The sequence below is a fragment of the Mirounga angustirostris genome, unplaced genomic scaffold, assembly GCF_029215605.1.
Source record: "Mirounga angustirostris isolate CCGP_5_RB_7025 unplaced genomic scaffold, mMirAng1.0.hap1 SCAF_3, whole genome shotgun sequence".
NCBI classification, from domain to species: Eukaryota; Metazoa; Chordata; class Mammalia; order Carnivora; family Phocidae; genus Mirounga; species Mirounga angustirostris.
The window spans coordinates 55,027,745-55,051,816 of NW_026991711.1; the positions used below are offsets into that span (position 1 = coordinate 55,027,745).

The window sequence follows — 24,072 nt, forward strand, 5'->3', positions numbered from 1 at the left end:
TAGCTAGCTGGTCATGTATTGAGAAGTAATAAATGGTCCCTGATTAGGTAACCTTTTTTTTCCTCTCATGTATTTCTACTTTATGCCTATACTAAAATAGTGACTAGAGTATCTGATTAACAGGAAAAGCATAAGCAGCAAAGGGTTTCTTCCAGTAAATGCCATCCCTTCTTTCTGCCCCCTCTTTCCTTTCTGCCTGCCCCTCTCCTTCTTCCCTTTCTCCATCACACACACACTTAAATTGGAATCCAAACTTTCCAAGGTCAAAAGAAATTTGCTTTAATGAGATGGTATAAAAAAGCATGCCTGACTTGGACTAAGGAAAAAAAAATTATCATGGATAAGTTTCAGGTGACCAAAATTGATAATTATTTGAACAAAACCTTCAGGCACTGCATACCTTAGACATCCTGTTGTTTTCTAGACTCGTAAGAACTTGTTGTTGTGTGTGCTGTCTTCCTGGCCCCCTTCCTCCAATGTGGGTGTCTGCTGTACTTGAATGCAACCAGAGCCCCAGTGACTTAGAAGTAATGCCACTGCTTTGGGTAAAGGTATCCACTGAACGAACGTGCCTTCAAGTTCGAGATAATAAGTATATGACATAAGGAAAGAATATAAGAGAAAGGAGAAACTATGTAAGATAATGATGATGTTTTGGCAGGAGGCAAGATATTTATATTTTGGACTGTTGAGTGGGGATTTTGGGTTGGTTAGCTAGCAGAGATAGATACTCTCTGAAATGCTGGTGACACACTCTTCCTGGAGCAGTGAAAATTTGGTAATAGATTGACAGTCTTACACTGTTCCAGTGAAAAATAGAAATTAGGCAGTAATTACAAAAACAGGAACAAGACCCTTACAAAATGTCTTCATTACACTAAGTGTCATTTATTTTACCTTACTCAACACGCACCCAAAACTTGTCAGTGGCTGTTGTTTCTATAAGAATCTAGGAGGAAACAGAGGCCAAGTGTCAATCATTCACTTGCTGAGTGTAGGCCCCTTCTGAATACCTTGCTAGCTAATGTAATGGGTGTATTTTGGGACATAGTATATTTTCTCAAATAGCTATAAATATTTTAAATTGGGATAGTATATATATGCTTACCAACTTGAGACATCTGGATTATTTCATTATATTTAAGATGTAATTATGATATAAGTGAAGAGCACTGGACAAGGCATCTTGAATCACCCCTTCTCTGCCTGCTTCTGACAGACTGTATGATCATGGGCAAGTCACCATTATGATAGGACTTAATTAGCAATTTGAGTTCTATTCTCCTGTAGAAGAATTCAACTCAGTGTTAAGTCTTTCATCTAGTGGGAGCTGTTAGCTTGAATCATATGAAATTGTTAGTTTTATAAAAGCCAAAGAACTGTCTAATTTCTGTATTGTTTAGGAACTATTTTTTGATTATTAGTCTGATTACTGGCTGGAATGCACTCCCCAAAGAACAATCTAGGAGAGTCTATCAGCCAGTTCAGGGATTCTCTTTAGGATAGGAACATGGGATTGGAGTTGGAGGGAACTGCTGGTTTGGGGTGGGGGGGGGGGGGTGGTTAAAGATTTTATTTATTTATTTGACAGAGAGAGGGAACACAAGCAGGGGGAGTGGGAGAAGGAGAAGCAGGCTTCCCGCTGAGCAGGGAGCCCCATGTGGGGCTCAATCCCAGGACCCTGGGATCATGACCTGAGCCAAAGGCAGACGCTTAACAACTGAGCCACCCAGGCGCCCCAAGACTAGAGTCTTGATGCAGGTGGTTATTACACCTTCTGTCATGACTTTCCTACTTCTAGTAATAATTCTTAATTCTTTGCTGCTGCTTTGCTTAAAACAAAAAGCAAACAAAACTCCTGGGATCTAGAAGGTCACAGGGCTGCAAACTAGTGACCTGGTATAGCTGGTATATGTTTTTTGGTACTGAGGGGTTAATTTTGTTTGGGGGTTGGGGTTTGCCTTTTATAAAAATTGAATTACTTGGCAGTGTTTAAATAAATGCTTTCACACCACAACCTGACTCTGCATTTTCTTGAGTAATTAGAAGATCTGGTAATACTCTGCCTGTATTCCTACGGACTAACAGTCAAGTAAGAGCTAAGGACTTATTGCCCACTTGGGATGGAGCATTTGCTCCATTTCCAGTTCACCACAGCCCCCATCTCTCACTGGTACTTCCTACTTTACTTGACAAGTTCCTGTAGATTTTTGGGTTCGTCATTCTCTGATTGAACTTCCTGCAATGATAGAAGTGTTCTTTATCTGTCTTGTCCAATATAAAATGTGGTTGGTGTGCCTGAGGAGCTAAGTTTTAATTTAAATTAATTTAAATAACTGCATTGTGCGAGTGGCTACTGTATTAGGCAGTGCAAGTAGATATGGAGAGTCTGTTCCTACAGAGTGAAAATTAAACCTTAATATATTTTACAGTCTCTTCTCTCAAATGCCAAATCTAAATGTTAGTGTATATTGCTGCAAATCTTATGATTTGATGACCAGATTGCCATTCTCCGATTGAATGCAGCCTAAAACTTTTCTTCTCTTTTATTTTCTCATTTACTCATCACAGTTATATTGCATGCCTATTCTAGGCCCTAGGGATATGAACAAGGTTCCTGTTTTCATGAAGCTTACAAATAATTAATAAATATTTGTAAGAGACAGTTAAATTACTTAATTTCATATTTGCTATCTTTAATCCTTCCAATTGCCCTGCCAGATAAGGATATAATTCAATTACTCATCAATTGCAAGATGTAAAATTTCCTCATTGCCACTCAGATCCACATTCTAATAGATAAACGTGTGCTGTTACAGTTCCTCCAAGGAGCTCTCGTGTCCTAGTCTCAGAACATTGAAACTTCCTGTTAGTGGACTGTGTTAAAACTAGATGTCATCAGAACCTTTCATATTAGTAAATCAGCTCCACGGGCACCTTGTAATTACCACACCTGGCCTTTCTCCCACCCTTCTGTCTGCCTGCTCCCAAGCTGGGCTTTCTTCTGAAACTTCTCTTTTGTCACCTGACTTTGGGCCAACTGTACGTGCTCTCGCTTATAGGCAGTTCCGTTGCTCCACTGCTGGTCCTGCTTCTCCTTGCCTTGAGACCTCTCTTTCTCTCACCCTACAAAATGTCAGCCTCCTTCTCCCCCCTGGAGGCACCGTTTACCTCTTTCACTGCTTTACTTTTCCCTTTAAAAATGAAATCAAAATCTTAAGAAAATACACATTCTTTTGTGAAACCTGTCATTTTAAGAATAGCATAAATTGCAATCAAATGCAGCTGTAACACAAATGACTCCTACATTGGCAGTTGCTGGTGGAAACATTTGTTGTTCAGTGTTTTTTTGTAGTTGTATAATTCTATAGTTGATAACCAGATTAGTCAAGGCAGTGTTACTTAGGGTTTTCTGCTTAAGCAAATAGCCTGCATGTATAAAGTCAGGCATTAATGTGGGACTTTTTAATATGGGTTTTGCCCTTTTCCTTTGTGATCTAATTGTCCAATAGTGGTATCATTTGTTCATTTGCTTAACAAATATTTATTGAATTATTTTTACATGGGATGCACTGTACTTACCAAGGAAGTGAATGGAGGATCTATTGACTAAAATTTGTAGACTTCTCTTCTGCAATCTGCCAATATTGAGCAAGAGAATTTGACTTTTTCCTTTTTTGTTAGATTTTACCAGTGTTCATCCTTTAAAGTATTTTGGAGATGCTTATGCTACTATTCTTTTATTTTTTTACATGGACTTTGTATTTCTGAAATATCCTAAATAATTTAAAAATCAAATTCCCAGTATAGTACATAAATCTTAATAAAGTATAATGAAGAAGATCTTTAAGTGATTTTGGTAAGAGTGATTATGGACCATGATTGTAGCCTAATGACTCGTGACATTAACTTAATAGGAATCTTTTTTTCAGTGTTGAAAAGGAAAGTGTGCCCTTCTGTATGTATGTATGTATGTAATTGGGCTAGGTGTAGGCAGATTGATGGGTGTTAAGGAGAATTACTTATTTTGAACTAAACGCAATGAGTTTTTTCTAATTTTTATATCAATGAGATTTTAATTAGAGGTTTGATTCTGCTATATGGCCTTTTAGGAGACTGTATAGAAGAGACCATATGCTGTTAAGGACTTTATAGATTAACTGCTTGAAACTTGAGGTAAAAGCGGGGGCGGGGGGGGGGGAAGATCTGAGTTCTGGTTCTCTTTTTGCTTACTATAAGGAAAAAGTGGGATTGAGATAAGGAAAAAGTGAGATTGAGATAATATAGGTAAAACTTTTAACACAGTTTCCAACACATAGTAAGTGCTCTTTAAATGTCTGTATAAATTTGTTACTGTTTTGTTAGTATTTCAGCTTTTAGGTCACATAGCCTTTGAGCTTTTTCTTTGATGGGAAGAAGTAAGAGATAAAATTGGCTCTTTAGATAATAATTCCAGAAAGACTAGTAATTTCTGAGATGGAAGTATAGTCTAAATTGTCCTGAAGTGATGATAGTAATTAGCACTAAGTATTTTTTTTAAAGATTTTATTTATTTATTTGTCAGAGAAAGAGAACACAAGCAGGGGGAGTGGGAGAGGGAGAAGCAGGCTCCCCACTGAGCCTGGACCCTGACGTGGGACTCTGCCCCAGGACCATGGGATCATGACCTGAGCTGAAGGCAGACACTTAACCGACTGAGCCACCCAGGCATCCCATAAGTATTTTTTTTTTAATGGTTTATAAAACAAAGGTAAAACACCTTTTTTTTTTTTTTTTAGGTGTTTTTTAGGTGTTTGGCTGCACCTAAATAATCACAGGATATGATTTTTGTGTTACGGTTTCTTGAAAATAACACCATATTTAAAATTTTTTCTGAAAAAGTTAAGACGCATTTTTTTTAAATGGTCTGGACAGTGAAACTTTTAGATTGCTCTCAGTCCAGCCTACAACCTCTATATGTACTTTGCTGTTCAGCTTTACAAACCAAATATTTCAAAATTTTATTATTTTGCACAAACACAGATAAACCTTATTTTGACTTTGAAGACATGTTGAGGTAAGTGATGTTTAATTAAGTACACTGTTCAGTGGTGAAATGGAGTTGCAAATTGTTCTGACACTTCATGGATAATGTTAAATGAATTTATTTGTGTTAAGATCCCTGCCAACCTATTTTAAACTATTCAAAGTTTATTAAAGTATTTTAAGATTTAGTTCTTTTGGGGCGCCTGGGTGGCTCAGATGGTTGAACGTCTGCCTTCGGCTTAGGTCATGATCCCAGGGTCCTGGGATCAAGCCCCGCTTCAGGCTCCTTGCTCAGCGGGGGCCTGCTTCTTCCTCTCCCTCTACTGTTCCCCCTGCTTGTGCTCTCTCTGTCAAATAAATAAATAAAATCTTAAAAAAAAAAAAAAAAGATTTAGTTCTTTAAAAATGTCATAATTTTCAGCCCCAAGATTAACCTTTTGAATTTTGAATCATAAGGTATCCTCTTTTAGTTAAAACAAAACTCTTGAAGTTGATGTTTTAAATCCATAATACAAAGGTTACATTTTTATATGAGCTCTTTATTTAAAAAGTTAATTCAGTGTTTTCCTTTCTAAATTTAAAAGATGAGCTACTTTGAGGATAAAAATGGCATGACACTATGGATGACAGCATTGGCTTTTAGAGCTGTTGCACTAGAATTGAAATGAAAGTATGCCACCTGAATCTGAATCAGGATGCAGTGCCTGCAGATGAATTCAAGTGTAAGAGTATGACAAGAATAAGTTACCGCTTATAAAAATGCACTTACCGAAATAAACGGAAACCCCAAGGAATTTTCAAATTGTGAAGTAATAGGAACAATCATTTAATGTGGGAGGAAGGAGCTAGTACATGCCTCCCTCCTTGAATGTCTCATAAGATCAAATTATGGAGTGCGATGATTGAAACAGGGAAGATAATTTGGTGGAAGCATAACAGATAGTTTACCATTTAGAAGGCCAAATCCCTGAGAACTGATTCTGGTAGGGGACAGGGCTAAGATTAGAACACAAAGAGGTGTTCAGAAACAGGCTGCCACTTGATTTTTTTTTTCCCCTCAGGGAGTTGTAGTTGTACATGCTTAGTTCTAATCCTTTGTAAACATTCCTACACCTGTCTTCACTCACTTGTTTCTTTCTTAGTCACCTTGAGATGTCTTCTCAGCTTGGAGGAGTCATTTTCACCTGATTTTTTCGCCCCACCTGTTAAAAGCACGGGCAGTCCTGCTCCAGCTTATCCTGAAGTGCACACACCAGGGTTAATGTTTACTTCATAGCAGTATGCCGTCAGTTGTCATAATGCCAACCCCCTGCTCTTTTTTAGTTCTGCAGTTTATTAGTTACAGATAAGCATTTGTTTAATGTTTGTCTTCCACTAAAGCAAGTCTTTTCTTTACTGCTGCATTCCCAACCTCTGACCCGGTGCCTGGCAGAGATAGGCACCCAGTAAACATTTGCTGGATGACTGCCAGCAAGAGGCTTCTACTAAAATCTGGTCATGGCAAAGCTGCAGTCTGAAGCAGATGTGGGAGAATGGTGGATAAAGCTGGAGAGATAAGCAGGGACTAGATTCCAGAGGGATATGAAGTCATGAAGGAGCTTGTGCTTCATCCAAGAACAGTTAAAAGACCACTGAAGGAGTATAAGTCCAAGTCCATCTTTGGGTGGACATCCCCAAGATGTCCTCAAGACCTCTTGCTAGTACTTTCTTTATGGTTCACAGAAAGTATATTTGGCTCATGAAAAGCAAAGTAACATTATCTGTATGATTTATGGTAACATATACAGTAAGTTTCTAAAGACATTTCCAGAGTACTTATAATCATTTTATACTTACAATCAACATCATATGTTGAAATGTTACGGATTTATAAATAATTAGAAGAATTTAAATATGTTTCAACACAGGAATGACTATACTGAATTTGGGGATCACAGTAAAACCAAAACTTACAGTATTTATAACTTTTACATTTAAAAAAGCAGTTGCTATATATCTAAATTCTTCTGAGTATTTTGGTGTTACGTACCTAAAAGTAGGCAGAAGCAAATAGATAATTAGCTTCATGCAAAGAATAAAATAATAATGTTATAAAAACAGGTACTTTTTGGGGCGCCTGGGTGACTCAGTCGGTTAAGTGTCTGCCTTCAGTTCAGGTCGTGATCCCCAGGGTCCTAGGATCGAACCCCCCTTCAGGCTCCCTGCTGAGCAGGGAGTCTGCTTCTCCCTCTCCCAGTGACCTTTCCCCCTTGCTCCTGCCCTCACAGGAGCTTTCTCTCTTTCTCTCAAATGAATAAATTTTAAAAAATTTAAAAAGGTACTTTTTATACTGCAAGTTGGGCTTTTAAAAGGAATTTTAAATGAAAATTATTTTTAGTTCCTGTTCTATTGAACAAGAGAATTTAAAGTAATACGTTTATGGCTTTTCCCTGGAGGTGGTATTTTGAGTTATATTTTGATTTTTTTTTTTTAAGGTTTTATTTATTTATTAGAGAGACAGTGAGAGAGGGAACACAAGCAGGGAGGAGTGGGAGAGGGAGAAGCAGACTTCCCGCCGAGCAGGGAGCCCCATGTGGGGCTCGATCCCAGGACCCCGGGATCATGACCTGAGCCGAAGGCAGCCACTTAACCGACTGAGCCACCCAAGCGCCCCGAGTTATATTTTAATTTAGATGGAGGTCTGCAATAGTTCCATACCAATGCTGTCCAGTAGAAGTTTATTTGATGATGGAAATGTTCTGTATCTGTGCTGTCCAATACAGAAACCATTAGACCTGAGTGTCAGCATATTATCTTTATCTTTATCTCTTATCAAGCGAATGGAATTTTAAATTAATAACTTGATTAGGTTTATACCATATAATTTAAGATAATTCATTTTTACATGCAGATTTTTTTTTCCAGAAATTTAAGGCTGGTTAGCTTCGTTGGTTTTAGTAATTAAGACTTGACTGTGTAGGCTAGGATTAGAAACAAGTCATAGAATTATAATGAGATAGTTATATGTTTAGCTTATGCTGTGGTTTCTGCATTATAGTCATATACATTCAGTGTTTTTTTGAAGTATTATATTAAGATTGGTAGAGCTTTTGAGGTTACTTTTTATATGTTAAGTATTGAGTAAGAAGAATTATAGGAATAACTCTTCAGGTTCCACTCTAATAAATAAGTTTGTTAATAATGCCTTCTGTTTTTCAGATTGCAAATAGAAGAATCTTCCAAACCTGTAAGGTTATCACAACAACTGGACAAAATTGTGACAACCAATTATAAACCTGTTGCTAATCATCAGTACAATGTAAGTCTTCATGTCTTTTTTCACTCTGTTATATCTTTATTCTTTTCTGTATCATAGACTCTTCGGTTTTAAAAGGACCTTAGCCACACACCTGCTGTTAAATGCTTGAGTTATCTAGACTAAGTAAGGAATCTGATGATTTACCAAGCATGGAGAAGAGTTCACTCTGTATCCTAAGTTAAACAATGAGAAGAAGGCAACCACTGTTCAAACTACTCTTGATAAATTTTTCAAAGAAATAAAACACTTCATTTTTTGGTGTTTTTAATGTTTTAAATTACGATGTCCTTAATAAATACTAGTTTTAATACTTTTTTTCATTTTTCCATACCTTTATAGCTAGGGATTTTTAATGTATTGACAAATTTTATAAGTCTGAAACAATAGTAATTTTTCCTGGAAAAATAGTGATTTTTCCCAGTGATTATTAAGATTGCTTTGCATAGTTGCAACTTTCACAGGCATTTTTGTGGTCTCACATTACCATGCAAAGTGAGGACTGCCTGTATAGGTATTTAAACCATTTTTATTGAAGTATATCTTACATATAACTACATATATTATAATATACAATACACACATATATACATATTTTGTGCTAGGCACTGTTCTGAGTTATACAGTAGCATTTAAGGGTCACTAGGCACTGTTCTGAGATATACAGTAGCATTTCTCTCTGTTCTTTAAGACAGGCAAAGATTGGAAACAAATGTCCAAAATTAAGATTAAATACTTTAACATTATTTTTGGATGATAGGAGCTAGAATTATTTTATCCTAATTTTCTTCTTTATAAAGTCTTTTTGAATTGTTGGAATCATCATAGTGAGTATGTATTGTCGAATTGTTACAGTGGGCAGTAAAGCTTTTTTGTTGGAATAAGAAAAGTAAGAAAGCTAGGAAAGAGTGTTAGTGCCGGGCCATGATGAGCTGCTCCCACCATTGATGAGGCAAAAGGAAAATCTGCCTTGGGTCAAGCAAAGCTGGCATTAGCTAGTATCAGAGTCATATTCTTTTATTTATTTATTTATTTATTTATTTATTTATTTATTTATTTATTTATAAAGATTTTATTTATTTATTTGACACAGAGAGAGAGCACAAGCAGGGTGAGTGGCAGGCAGAGGCAGAGGGAGAAGCAGGCTCCCCGCAGAGCAGGGGGAGCCCGATGCGGGACTCGATCCCAGGGATCATGACCTGAGCCGAAGGCAGTCGCTTAACCAACTGAGCCACCCAGGTGCCCCAGAGTCATATTCTTAGTGATCCTCGCACTATATCCAGTTGGCAGATGTAGAAGATGAACTCCAAATCTCATATTTTTAGGATGTTTTTATATTTTCTTTTTACTACTAAAGCAAGTTTAAATACATTGTATTCTGAACTCCATGTTAGGATGTAATGCTGTACCATCCACTTTAAAGATTTTTTAACATTAAGTGGCAGGTTAAGGTTGTCATGGCATCAGTGAGTCATTATACTAATGTAGTTATTAGCAATGAGCCATATAGTAATCTTTCAAAAGATTTTGTTTATAAAAATAAAGATTGACTATAATCTATCATACTGCATTATTTGAATGTTTTGTGAATTTTTTCCACTATGGGAGTGTATCAGAATGAATGGAGGCACCTGCATAGCTTTTAAAAACATATTCACTATTATAGTATAATATCAACTATAGAAAGAGTATAAAGCTTTTGTTATTTTTATCAGGAGGAGGCTTTGATTTATTAAAAGATTGAGAAACATCAACATAATTCAATGAGGATGACTTAGAGGTTACATAATCAAGACGTTCTATAAAAATTTTAAATCCGGGGCGCCTCGTGGCTCAGTCGTTAAATGTTGAAATGTTTTCGGTTTTACCAGGTGAAATATATAAAGCCTGGTATTTCATTGTAACAGTTGAGGTTCTTTGAATACAATGTTTAGGATAAACGTAAGGAAAAAAATTTCTACAAAAATTGAAAGAGGGCATGGAAAATAGCATATGTATTTGTAAAACTATCCCTGCATTTGATCAGAAAGAACCCACCTTGCATTTACCCCCAAAACCTTTTCCACCCACCTATGGCACATAAATAAATTTACATACATAGTTGACCCTTGAGCAATTCGGGGGTTTGGGTCACTGGCCCCCCCGCTTACACACCCAGTCAAATCCATGTTATAACTTTTGACTCCCCAAAAACTTAACTTAATTGGAAGCCCTTCTGGTAATATAAACAATCAATTAACACATTTTAAATGTTATATGCATTATATACTATATTCTTACAATAAAATAAGCTAGAGAAAATAAAATGTTATTAAAAAATAATTCTCTTCTACAAGGAAGAGAAAATACATTTATAGTATTGTATTGTGTTTATTGAAAAAAAACACGCTGGGGCAATAAACTTAAAAAATCCACACAGTGCAAACCTGTGTTGTTCAAGGGTCAACTGTATGTAGAATATATATGTAATCATCTCTTAATATTTGAACTCCCACTTTGTATATGGAGCTCTTCTAAGCATTAAATTCAAATTTATCTCTTTAGTTCACAGACTATCTGGGATGTAATACCTACCATACTTGCCATTCAGAAAGTATTTATTGGACCAAACAGAATATATGATTAGCATTTTATTTTAGAATGCTCCTTCCTTGCAAGCTTGGCCCTGAAAATTCTTGCCTTACCTATAGGATATGACCTGTTAGGTTTCTCTGTAAATGGTTTTCTTCTGCCTTAAATCTTCATTACATTTCTGAAACTACTAGTTCATCTAGGTCAGCATTTACCAAAGTAAGTTTTGAAACACTAACCTTGGGGCACCTGGGTGGCTCAGTCAGTTAAACATCTGTCTTCGGCTCAGGTCATGATCCTTGGGTCCTGGGATTGAGCCCTGGGTCAGTCAGGTTCCCTGCTCAGTGACGAATCTGCTTATCCCTCTGCCTCCACCTGGTTGTGCTCATGCGCTCTCTTTCTCAAACAAACAAATAAATAAATAAAATCTTTAAAAAAAAAAAAAACAAACACACACCAATCTTATGAGAGTCTTCTTGAAAAAAGGAGTTAAAAGAACTCGTAGAGGGCGCCTGGGTGGCTCAGTTGGTTAAGCACTGCCTTCGGCTCAGGTCATGATCCTGGAGTCCCTGGATCGAGTCCCGCATCGGGCTCCCTGCTCGGCGGGGAGTCTGCTTCTCCCTCTGACCCTCCTCCCTCTCGTGCTCTCTGTCTCTCATTCTCTCTCTCAAATAAATAAATGAAATCTTTAAAAAAAAAAAAAAAAAAAAAAAAAAAGACTTGTAGATTCTGATTGTATCCTCTTCAAAATGGACACTTTAATATATTGAAATTAGGGGCCTTGGAATTTGTTTAATCCTATATTTTGCAAACATTTGAACATTAAATTCCCCTTTCCCTATCCTTTGTAGTAGTAAAAGCAAACTTTGGGAAATAATGGGTTGTCAAAGTAGGATTTTTCAGGAGGACCCATTGAGTGAGGGGGGGGGAATATTGAAACTTGTATTTACCTTGTTTTTCACATCATAAAAGAAGGAAATTGAGCCTTAGAAATATGGTGTGGATTGACCCTAGCACCCTTATGCAGCCCCTGTGCTAGTCAGCCATTTTCAACAGAAGAGTAGAAATGTTGCAGCACTGATGGATTGACGTTGGTGCTTCCAACACCTCACGTTTTCATTTGCCTTCAGCTTTTTAGGTTTGGTGCTAAATTCAGAGGTTTATAGATTATGGTACCTATTATTAGCTAAATTCAATCTTAAAAAAATGAACAAATGGTTTAAATGTTCCTGCAAATAAACTGTAAATATATTAATAAAGCAAATATATGTGAACAAGAAAGTGGAAAAACTGACACTTCTGTTCTGAAATGACCTCTTTTTCAGTCATTGTGTGAGGTAGAAGCAGTGATGATGTAATCTGATGTAACAAGTACTCTTGGCCCTTCCAAAAAGGAAATTAGCAATCTCATTTTCAATGTGGCTTGTCATCCCCCATCTTTAGTGATGATTCAGTTAATGTCTATCATGGAAACAAAAACAGCTCTAGATTTTCAAGCAGAAAGGGATTAACTGTAGGGAATTGGTTACACATGCTTTACGAATACAAAATGGAAGGGCTGGAGAAGGGGGATTGGTTACCAGAGATAAGGAAGCTGCTGCTGCCGGAGGTACAGAATGCACAAAAAAGAAAAAAAAATCTCCTTTCCTCCTACTTTCATTCTCCCATTGGCAGAACCGCAGCTGGAAACCAGCTAGGAAGGGACTCTTGGAATTATAGCCTGCAGGTCCCCTGCTGCCACCACCGCCAAGGCCTGGAGGTTTGGCTTATTGGAGATAACTGACATAGTGACCCTTAACCTTTTGTGTGTGTTGGACCTTAAGTCATATTAGCTATTGCTGGTACAAAGCTACTACGGTTTGCAATTCACTTAAAAACTAAGCATCCAGAATGTGAAGCAGATTGCTGTATTTTGAGAACAAAACTAAAACGTATTTTGTAATTTTGACAAATTAAAACTTAATCTTAAAATAATGTTTTATTTTTATTTCATCTCTTTAAATTCCTTGTTTATGTGTACTTTAAAATATCTGTGCATATAAATATAGAAGTACCTTTTTACAGTTTACCTATTGATATACATAGAATTAGCTGATGTTTAAGATTCCTTCCAGCTCCCTCCATCTCCGATTACAGGTAAAGGTGCTTCTGTATGTGGTTTTGTTGGCTTTGTGTGCATCATCATTTAGCATGTGTAAATTTCACAAGCATTCTCAGACGTTGTCTACAGTCTTAGGACTTTACTCATAAGGAATTCTATCTTCTATTATCTAGATAGTGTTTGTTAGTGCTAGCTATACACTAGAATCCCCTGGGAAGCTTTTTAAAAAGAAAAATAACCTCCAGGATTGATTTATTATTTTATTTATTTTTTTTAAGATTTTATTTATTTGTCAGAGAACACAAGCAGGGAGAGCGGCAGGCAGAACAGGCAGAGGGAGAAGCAGGCTCCCCGCTGAACAAGGAGCCCAATGCAGGACTTGATCCCAGCACCCTGGGATCATGACCCAATCCGAAGGCAGTCGCTTAATCAACTGAGCCACCCAGGTGTCCCCAGAGATTGATTTTAATTGATCTGTGAAGGCGAACTATCTTAAAATTTTTCACGTTCCCTGGGTAATTGTAGCATGCAGCCACTGACACAGAAATGGGAACTTCATAGTTCTCTCTGCCATCTTGTTGGGGTAGGGGCAAAAATGATACCTGAGAGGAGACCAGGAAGTCTCCACCAAACCTAAGGTTTTTAAAAAGAGTTAATATTTTCTTGTCTTTATCATCCTTTCTGTCCCCTAGCTTTAAAAAAAGATTTCTCGGGGAGCCTGGGTGGCTCAGTTGGTTAAGCGACTGCCTTCGGCTCAGGTCATGATTCTGGAGTCCCGGGATCGAGTCCCGCATCGGGCTCCCTGCTTGGCAGGGAGTCTGCCTCTCCCTCTGACCCTCCTCCCTCTCATGCTCTCTGTCTCTCATTCTCTCTCTCTCTCAAATAAATAAATAAAATCTTTAAGAAAAAATAAAAAAATAAAAAAATAAAAATAAAGATTTCTCTTTCCCTTCCTTTTCCTGGCAAGAACTCTTGGTCAGAAAGTGATAGAGAATTAGAAGAGCTTAACTAGAAAATTATTGTTGGAGGGAGTCGAATGATTATATAAAATCTTGAGGTAAATCTCCAGAAACTAGAAAGAAAATTTATTTTTTTTAATTTTTTTTAAGGGAGGTTTTCTTTTTCTTTTTAAGATTTTATTTATTTATTTGACAGAGACACAGCGAGAGAGAGAACACAAGCAGGGGGAGTGGGAAGGGGAGAAGCAGGCTTCTTGCAGAGCAGGGAGCCCAATGCGGGGCTCAATCCCAGGACCCTGGGATCATGACCTGAGCCGAAGGCAGATGCTTAACAACTGAGCCACCCAGCCGCCCTGAAAGAAAATTTATTTTTTATGCACACACTGTTTCCTCCAGTGTGGCAACCAACTTTGTTAGTCTTCAGAACAAAGATTGTTGGGTTTGTTTTGTTGTGGTGGTTTTGGTTTTTTAGTATATGTATGTATAAATTTGGAATTTTGCTCAGTGAATAATAGATGCCTACAGGACTAGATCATAAAGGCTTTTCAGCAATATTTGCCTAGTATTAGTAGAAGTATGCTACGTGCTTTGTCCATTTGAATTTGCACACCAAGAACTGAGTGACTCTAAAGAATTAATTTCCTCCCAAAATATAACAACACACTAGGCAGAAATAGAAGCATTAGGGGTGAGGAGGATCTTTTGTAAGAATTTAAATGCAAACCATGATCTCAAGGCTGTCATGCTCCTTTCAAAAGTTTAAAAGCTTCCACAAGGACTGCCTTGACAAAGCAATCAAAGTATTTCTGCAAACAACAATCTAGAAATTTACAGACATCTGTAATACAATATTTTAATTGGCAGTGGGTGGCTTTTATAATTTTAGTCAGTAAGTTTTCAGTAATGATGGTTGAGTATCTCTATACTACACCACAATGGATTTCAACATTTAGTTGCATCTTAGTCCTGAATAATTTGTTTTCTGTTGTGAAAGAAAAATTATTGTGTATGATAGATATTTTTGGATTATAAAATTTTTAAGTGGAGACTAAATTTAAAGTCCTTTCTGAATTGACAGTTATTTCTGTGCAGCTGATTATGCAGTTGATCTGTGGTCACTGGGGCAGATATAATAGCGATAATTAAAATTCACATAGCCATTTCTAGTCCAGTAACTATCCTACTAACATTTTGTGGTGGCTGCTAAAAAGTTAGATATGTGACTGTTTTGAGTAGCATCATTTCCCTACCATGCTGGTGCACCAGGACAAAACAAAATGCCTAAAAGGAAAAGAGCTAAAAAGAGAATTAACATTATCGCAACACTGTAGTCTTCTCCTTAATAAACCAGTTCATATCATTTGTAGTTTATTTGTAGAATTAATTTTATCAGTAGTACAACATTGTAAGTATGATATTAAGATGACCATTTCTATACTGTTTAGTTTTAAAAAGAAAAGCTATCTCAGGACCTTAGTTTTTTCCTAAGTGTAAAGTTATTAATAATTTAATGACAATTTTTGAATAGTTATGCATATATACATGTATGTGTGTGTGTATATAATTTTAATTATACATACATCCATTGGAACTACTTGCTACTACAGAGCAGAATTTAGATTATGAGTCTGCCTTGGACATTATCAAAAAAGATTTAACTAATGCTATACTATAAAAAATTTTGTTTTAAGACAGTCTTCTATAGGTTATCCTGCAGTATGGGCCCTGAGGACATCAAATTTTGCCATTTGCCTTTTGTTTTTAAATAAGTGTAGAATTAAATTCCTAGTACTTCAGTTTCTCTAATAAGGAATAATATTGCCATTTGGTTGTTGCTGTTATTATTTTATATGCCTGGGTTTTCATATTATACTTTTAAGTGTTTTTATTCCACTAAGCAAAAGTAAAGTTAGGTTGCACTGCCCCCAGGAATTGAGCCATCAACAAACACAGTTAACACAGAACATTTCTAGTCTGCTTTCCCCCAAATTTAAAGTAGGAAAGCACCAGTGTTGAATTCAGTAATTTTGAGATTGAAGCAAAGTTCCTTTCCAACTTATTCTAAATTCTTACCTTTGATTCAGGCCCTCTTGGATCTGGCATTTGGCTCTCGGGTTGGACAACTTGATAACAAACACTTGGAAGGCTTTTCTTTCCACTACCAATTAGAGTGTATGCCCTCTCTGAAGTGGGCCATCTTGCTTTATCAGCAGATTTCTTTATAGATCTGCCTCAGTTTTTGGTGGGGTTTCAGTCAAAATTGAAAACATCGTAAGTCAAAAATGCATTTAATACACCTAACCTACCAAAACACCATAGCTTAGACTAGCCTACCTGAAATGTGGTAAGAACATTTACATTAGCCTACATTTGGGCAGAATCATCTAACACCAAGCGCATTCCATAATGAAGTGTTGAAGATCTCACGTAATGCATTGAGTACTGTTCTGAAAGTAAAACAGAATGGTTTTAAGTGTACGGGTTGTTTGGTGGCAGCATGGCTGGCCAGGAGCTACAGCTGGCTGCCACGTGCACGAAAGAGCATCGTACAGCACATTGCTAGCCCGGGAAAGGATCCAAATTCAAAACTCAAATTACGGTTTCTACTGCATGCATATTGCTTTCGCACCATCATAAAGCTGAAAAATCCTAAATTGAACCATTGGAAGTTGGGGATCATCTGTATTTGAAAACATTTTTCCTATTAATCTTCCTAGCTTCTCCAAGCATTTCACACAAGGAAGTATCTACTAAGGGTGGAAGCTGAATATACCATCAGTTTTCTTTACTGTTTCCTGAATTTAACTCTTCCTCTTTCTCTCAGCATAAATTAAAGCTGGGACAGGAGGACACACAGAATATCATACAACCGTGGCTTCATGCAGAGTATAAAAGCCTAACACTGGACCTTTGTGAGGTCCTCACTTCCTTTGTATTATTTTTCTTGAGGACCTGTGGCCTCTGGCCCACATCCCACTTAAGCCTGTGGGAAGGCTGTAGGCTTTCCTCACCCTTCCTTCATCTGGTTCTGGCTCCCTTTATTTTTCCAGATCCAAGTTTTTCTTATCCCACATCTGACTAGAGTAAAGGGTTGTAACAACTTACCTCCTGGTCCAAACTTCTCTCTTTTTCTCTCTTTTTTAGCAGTCGCCTTTTCTGGATTGTTCATCTTAATACAAAACATGAAACTATTCAAATGAGGTGCAACAGTGGAAGGAGGTTTCAGAATGCAAACTAAGTACAATTGTAAACAGCGAAAATACGTATTTTAGATATTGGTCAGCAAAGCAGGGCTTAAAATATTAATCCCTTAAGGCATTCCATGATATTTCTGTATTTAATCCAAAGACCCTCCTGCTTGGATTTGTGGGTTTTGTCCTGGCCTATCATGCTTACTTTCTCCCTGATGTTCTCTTGCTTCTATCCTTCTTCTTTTTCTTTCTTTCTTTTTTTTTTAAAGTAAGTTTTATCCCTAACATAGGGCCTGAACTCATGACCTCAAGGTCAAGGGTCACACGCTCTACCGACAGAGCCAGCCGGCCACCCCACTTCTGTCCTTCTTTTGACCCTAGAGAGAGAAAATTCTTGAATGGACCTCAGGTCCATCCCTTTGAGTCTTTGCTATCTCTTTAGCCTCCTTTCTCACTGAATTGGGACAGCCACTCTACTTCTGCCTTCGTACTTAAATGCATGTTTTCATCTGTTTTTCCATCTTCCCCACATTGGGAAGACTTGGATTTTCTCCTCGGTCATGGGTTGCTCTGGTCTCTCTCCTCTCCAGTCTTGCTTCTAGCTCTTGTAGTCACTCTGCTTTTCTCTAATAAGTCCCCTGGAGCTGTCCATGTTGTTTCTTTCATGCCACCCAGAGAATCTTGAATCCACCCACATTCCTCCCCAACAACACAGCCCTTTGTCATGCATTTGCGCCTTTCTCAGCATCATGATCTTGTCCAAAGGTGGCTCTGTGCTCTGCTATTACAATGTTTGTCCCCTCTATATATTTTAATATAAGAACCCTAAGAAAGGGCTGCCTTTCAAAAGAGACAATCTTATTTCACCTATATTTTAGTGCATCCGAACACACAGTCCATGCTTAATCTGTTGAGATTAATGGATTTTGAGTTTTACTCCCAAGATGCACATATCCAAAAAATCAAGACAATTAAGTTCTTTCTCCCTATCTCCTAATTTTAATTGAAGGATACTCACCATTGTCCGTTATCTGTGCCACTAATTTGAAAGTCTCTGATTATGTATAAGATATATTTTTAGTTTTAACATCAATAGAAACTAAATTTTATCTCTTTTATAACAAATCTCTATTGTTAAAATACAGAGAGTAAGCCTAATTATCAAGCTGGAATTTATGCAGTAATTTAGGTTTTGAAGTGCATTTTATTTTTTTTGAAGCTAGTCCCTAGATTATAGCTAATTCCATTTGATGCACAGGAGATTGTTCTCTGGCAGCTTTCACCCAGCCTTCTGATGCTTTATTTACTAGGTGGGCTGCTTTGGTTTATATGTATTTCCTCTAATATACTTTATGCTTTATCAAAATGAAGTGTTTCTTTAAAAATTAAAAGTTTAACCAACTGGAGTGAATATAAGTTGCATGTTTGCAGTGAAGAGTACGTTTTTAAAAAAGTGTTCTATTTTAGTGTAGTTGACACACAATGTTACGTTAGTTTCAGGTGTACAGCATAGTGATTCACTTCCTCTGTACATTATGCTGTGTTCAGCTCACCACTTGTGTAGCTACCATCTGTCATCATACAACGCTATTGCAGTATCATTGACTGTGTTCCCTATGCTGTGCCTTGTATTCCCATGACTTATTCTGTAACTGGAAGCCTGTATCTCCTACTCCCCTTTGCCCATCTCCTCACCCCTCTGGCAGCCGTCAGTTTGCTCTCCTGTATTTATAGGTCTGATTCTTTTTATTTGTTTACTCATTTGTTTTTTAAATTTCACATGAGTGAAATCATATGGTATTTGTCTTAGTCTGATTTATTTCACTCAGCAATAATGCCTTCTAGGTCCATCTGTGTTGTTGCAAATGGCACAATGTCATCCTTTTTATGGCTGCATAATATTCCATTACACACCACATTTTTCTTAACCATTTGTCTATTGATGGGGACTCTTAAGTTGCTTCCATATCTTGGCTATTGTAAATAATGCTGCAATAAACATAGAGATGCATATATTTTTTTGATTTAGTGTTTTCCTTTTCTTTGAGTAAATAGCCAGTAGTGGAATTATTGGATCATATGGTATTTCTGTTTTTAATTTTTGAGGAACCTCCATGCTGTTTTTCACAGCGTACTAATTTACATTCCCACCAGCAATGTGTGAGAGTTCCCTTTTCTCTACATCCTTGCCAACACTTGTTATTTCTTGCCTTTTTTATTTTAGCCATTCTGACAGGTATAAGGTGATAGTTCATTGTGGTTTTAGTTTATATTTTGCTGATGATTAGTGATGTTGAGCATCTTTCTTGTGTGTGTTGACCATGTGTTTTTGGAATAATGTCTACTCAGGTCTCCTTCCTATTTTTTAATCAGATTGGGGTGGGGGTTTTTTGGTGTTAAGTTGTAAAAGTTCTTTATATATTTTGGATATTAACTCCTTATTGGATATATAATTTGCAAATATCTTCTCCCATTCAATAGGTTGCCTTAATAAAAAGTAAATTTTTTTTTCAAATGATCAAATCTCTGGATCACATCTCTAGGAGAGGGTTTATACACTCTTTGAAAAGTGCCACTGCTTTCAAACTGGGGTGCATAGAGGTACACAAAACTACAGGACAAATACCACTTGCTCCTAGAGTGTCATTTTTATTTGAATGAGAGATATTTATTTTTTTAAAGATTTTATTTATTTGGGGCGCCTGGGTGGCTCAGTCATTAAGTGTCTGCCTTCGGCTCAGGTCATGATCCCAGTGTCCTGGGATCGAGTCCCGCATCAGGCTCCCTGCTCAGCGGGAAGCCTGCTTCTCTCTCTCCCTCTCCTACTCCCCCTGCTTGTGTTCCCTCTCTCTCTGTGTCTCGCTCGATCCCAGGACCCTGGGATCATGACCTGAGCCAAAGGCAGACGCTTAACAACTGAGCCACCCAGGCACCCCTTATTTTTGTATTACAAATAAAAGTGTATTATGCAGGTGAATTTAGAGTTCACATGAATTTTAAGATAAAATGGGGATTTTGGAAAAAGAGTTTGCTTGTGCCTGAGTACTGAGTATGTATTTACCCTTTTCTATTAGTAAGCTTCATGTTACAGAAGAAACAAGTTCAAGATCACACAGAGTCGGGAGGAGAAAATGCCTCACTGCCCTCATTCTTTTCCTTTTACCAGTGCTTCTCAAACTTTGCACTTCCTAGAGAACCTTTTTTATAACCTGCCCTCCTTTTAATTCCCTGCCTGTCCCAAAAAAACCTTAATTTTGAAAGATGTCACCTACCAAACTGCATCTGTTAGAGGAACTATTTTACTGTATTTGGGGTAATCAAAAACAAAAGAAACTGCAAGTTGGACTTTCTGATCAACATGACCTAATCAGTAGCCACACTGAATTGTTCTAATTTGGCAAACAAAAGCTATTTGGGGGCAAATGGAGACATTATATATAAAGCCTGAGAAAAGAATGAAGGTGGTTTATGGGTAGGCTTGTTAATACCTTCGTAGATCCTTCAAGGTTGAAGGAGCCCCAGGAGCAGTGAAGACCCAGGTTCTGAACCCACTGACTGCTCTTTAATCTGCTGCCTTGCAACTTGAAATTAATCCTTTTTGGGGGGGGGTGACTAAAAAGAGAATGCCTGTATTTTAGAGTGAGCATGTTGGATTGATGCCTTTATTATTTTGCTGTTTGCACCTAGATTGAATATGAAAGGAAAAAGAAAGAAGATGGAAAACGAGCTCGAGCTGATAAACAACACGTTTTAGACATGCTATTTTCTGCATTTGAGAAACATCAATATTATAATCTTAAGGACTTGGTGGACATCACAAAACAGCCTGTGGTATGTATTTTCTCACATTGATCCTTTAAATATGTCCTTCAAGGGGGTTGGGGGGGGATGGGTTAGCCTGGTGATGGGTATTAAAGAGGGCACATGCTGAATGGAGCACTGAGTGTTATACGCAAACAATGAATCATGGAACGCTACATCCGAAACTAATGATGTAATGTATGGGGATTAACATAACGTAATAAAATAAATAAATAAGTCAATAAGTCCTTCACTTAGAGGATGTTCTGAAGAGAAGGGTATCATAGATGAAGTAGTTCACATGCACCTGTGCTAACGTCAGGGTTTATTTTCAACACTCAGAAAAGATGTCTTAATACTGATCATTGACATTAAGCCTGAAGTCTGTATTGATACCATTTCTAGTCTTTCTTTTGTTCCCCTAGCTCCCTCCAAAACTTCCTTTATTTATTTGAAAATGTGCCCCGTAAAAGAACTGTATTCTTTTTTTTTTTTTTTAAAGATTTTATTTATTTATTTGAGAGAGAGAGAGAGCATGAGGGGGAAAGGGTCAGAGGGAGAAGCAGACTCCTCACTGAGCAAGGAGCCTGATGCGGAACTCGATCCCGGGACTCCAGGATCATGACCTGAGCCGAAGGCAGTCGCTCAACCAACTGAGCCACCCAGGCGCCCAAGAACTGTATTCTTTTAAGAGCCATACTGATCTGTCATGATGAGGGGGTTTATCGTGTCATGTGGGCTATTCTCTAATGGATTTTTTTTTTTTAATCAGAATTTCCTAGCACTAGCATTAGGTCCTTTTCAACTTGAGCTGTTCTGCCCCACAGTGCTTGTTGAGGTTGTGGTTGGGATTTTTAAGGAAAAATTTAATAAATTGATGTTTTAGAAAGTTTATGGTTGTTCTATAAATGATCAATTTTTATCCCTGCGCCAGACTTCTGTGCCTGTTTGCTAACAGTTTGTTATTTCTAATCCATTTAAAATACGGGTAACAAATAAGGGATCTAAACCCCTTTTCTCCAAGCTCCAAGTCACATTTCCTTCCATTCGACTTTCTTAATTGAGAGAAATACTAGTTATCCCTTTCCTTTGATGCAAAATGAATAAACTTTAAAAACAATATGTTGTTCCATGTTAAGAAATTGGAAAGCAAAGAAATTGCTTTCTCTAATGTCATCTAAATGTCCCTTCTACAAATACTTATTTTCCCAAATCTAATTTTTGTGTGTACATTATTCCATAAGAATATATTGTTTGCATTCAGTTTCCAGAATGGCCTTTTCATACACAGACACACACACACACATACATACACACAGACACACACATATATATATAATATATATGAAGTTTACATTCACAGGGATAAACTTCATTAAAGGCAGAAAAAACATGGCTTACCTAATGAATTATTCTATTTTAATTTTTCTTTAAATCTAGTTTGAAATGCTGTTTCTAAGGCTTTGATACTGAAGATTTGGTTTTTCAGATAATTTTTATGTAGAGGTACACAGTGAATCTCTCAAAATAGAGCTTCTTAACTCATGGTCAGTAGGTGGGTTTTATGAGATCCAGTAATCTCCTGAATATGTGCAAAAATATGTGGGTTTTTCTGGGGAGCAAATCCATAGTTAATATCAGATTCTCATAGAGGGCCTGGGAACCTTAAGGAGCTTATTAACCACTAATCTACAAACTAAATTATTTTATAATAGTCTTATTATTTAGAGACTAAATTGCCTCAGCAAGCATAAAGTTCTTGAAGACAGGGTTGTATATTAGTCATACCCTTAAATATTTATACACTCTACATCATAAACGTAGTAGAAATTCAGTAAATATCAGAGGAATTGATCTGATAAAAAGGAAATGGCCCCATCCTCATTATCCAAGGACTACCATTTTTACTTGGGTGGATTCAACAGGCCTCATATCACTTATGGCAGGAGAGGGGGACAGAGAGCCAGTCTCAAGGAAGTGTGGAATGACAGGGTTACAGTTACCTCCCCCTAGAGGAGGGGGCAGAAAGTGGTCAGCATGGGTTCAGTTCTGCCATTTACCTACCCCATTGGAATCTGAGAAAGTTCCTTCCATTCCTGAAATTGAGGAAATTGGACTGGATAATTGTTTTGCTCCCTTCCAGCCCTAAATGTGTGATTCTCTCCCTCTCCTATTTCATCTCCTCTTGTTTTGAGTTGAATTGGCAAATCTCACCTAGAAAGTGGCCCAAGGCCAGCTCTCCTCCGTGTAGGTAACTATCCCCTTTAAAACGTTCACAGGACATAAGTGAGTCTATACTTCTGGTCATCAGTACACCCTTACTAATTTGATTTTAATCTGAGCAATACCAGGAGAATGAAGGAGAGTAGAGCATGAAGATCAGTGATCCAGGAAAGGGGCTTTTTGGAATGATGGAAAGAGCAGTGGATTTGGATTAATGGGATCTCAGTTCAAGTCCCAGCCCTGCCAGTTAGACAAATAGTCCTGAACAGGGTATTTAAATACATTTAATGTTTAATACAAAGAAATTTTTGAGCTCCCGTGTAAAAGAGAAAAAAAAAGATCTTGTTTGTATTAAACACTTCTTTAGTATATGTATTTAAAGACTTTTTCTCATTTTCTGATGGTCCCAGTGCCCCCTTTGGTAATAGATTTCTAACCATGAAGTCTATCACTTTAACACATCCTCTTTGTCATTAACACGACTACTATATTCTTAAGTTACCATCTGCTTTCTGACCTTTATAATGTCAATTTTTTTAAAGATTTTATTTATTTATTTGTCAGAGAGGGAGAGAGTAAGTACAAGCAGGAGCGCGTCAGGCAGAGGGAGAAGCAGGCTCCCCGCGTAGCAAGGAGCCCGATGCGGGGCTCGATCCCAGGACCCTGGGATTATGACCTGAGCCGAAGGCAGCTGCTTAACTGACTGAGCCACCCAGGTGCCCCTGGAATGTCATTTTTGACACTTTCTGAGGGAACCTGAGGTATTATTCTTGTTTTTGCAGTTCTTTCCTCTCTGTATTCTTCCTAAAAACCTTCCCTTCTATAAGCAAAATTACTATTGATCAGAGAAACTGTCCTTATGGGCAGACTTTCTCTCTCATTGGTCAGTATGTGACTTGCATAAAC

At 37.4% G+C, this 24,072-nt stretch overlaps 1 protein-coding gene across 1 annotated transcript in view; it reads left to right on the forward strand.

Annotated features, from left to right (window-relative positions):
* Positions 1-24,072, forward strand: part of GTF2F2 (general transcription factor IIF subunit 2) — a 148,429-nt gene that overhangs the window by 110,502 nt on the left and 13,855 nt on the right. Inside the window, exons 6-7 of the mRNA XM_045869481.2 lie at positions 8,224-8,323; positions 20,830-20,973. Coding sequence (XP_045725437.1) covers positions 8,224-8,323; positions 20,830-20,973 — 244 coding nt within the window. The remainder of the gene's footprint in view (positions 1-8,223; positions 8,324-20,829; positions 20,974-24,072) is intronic.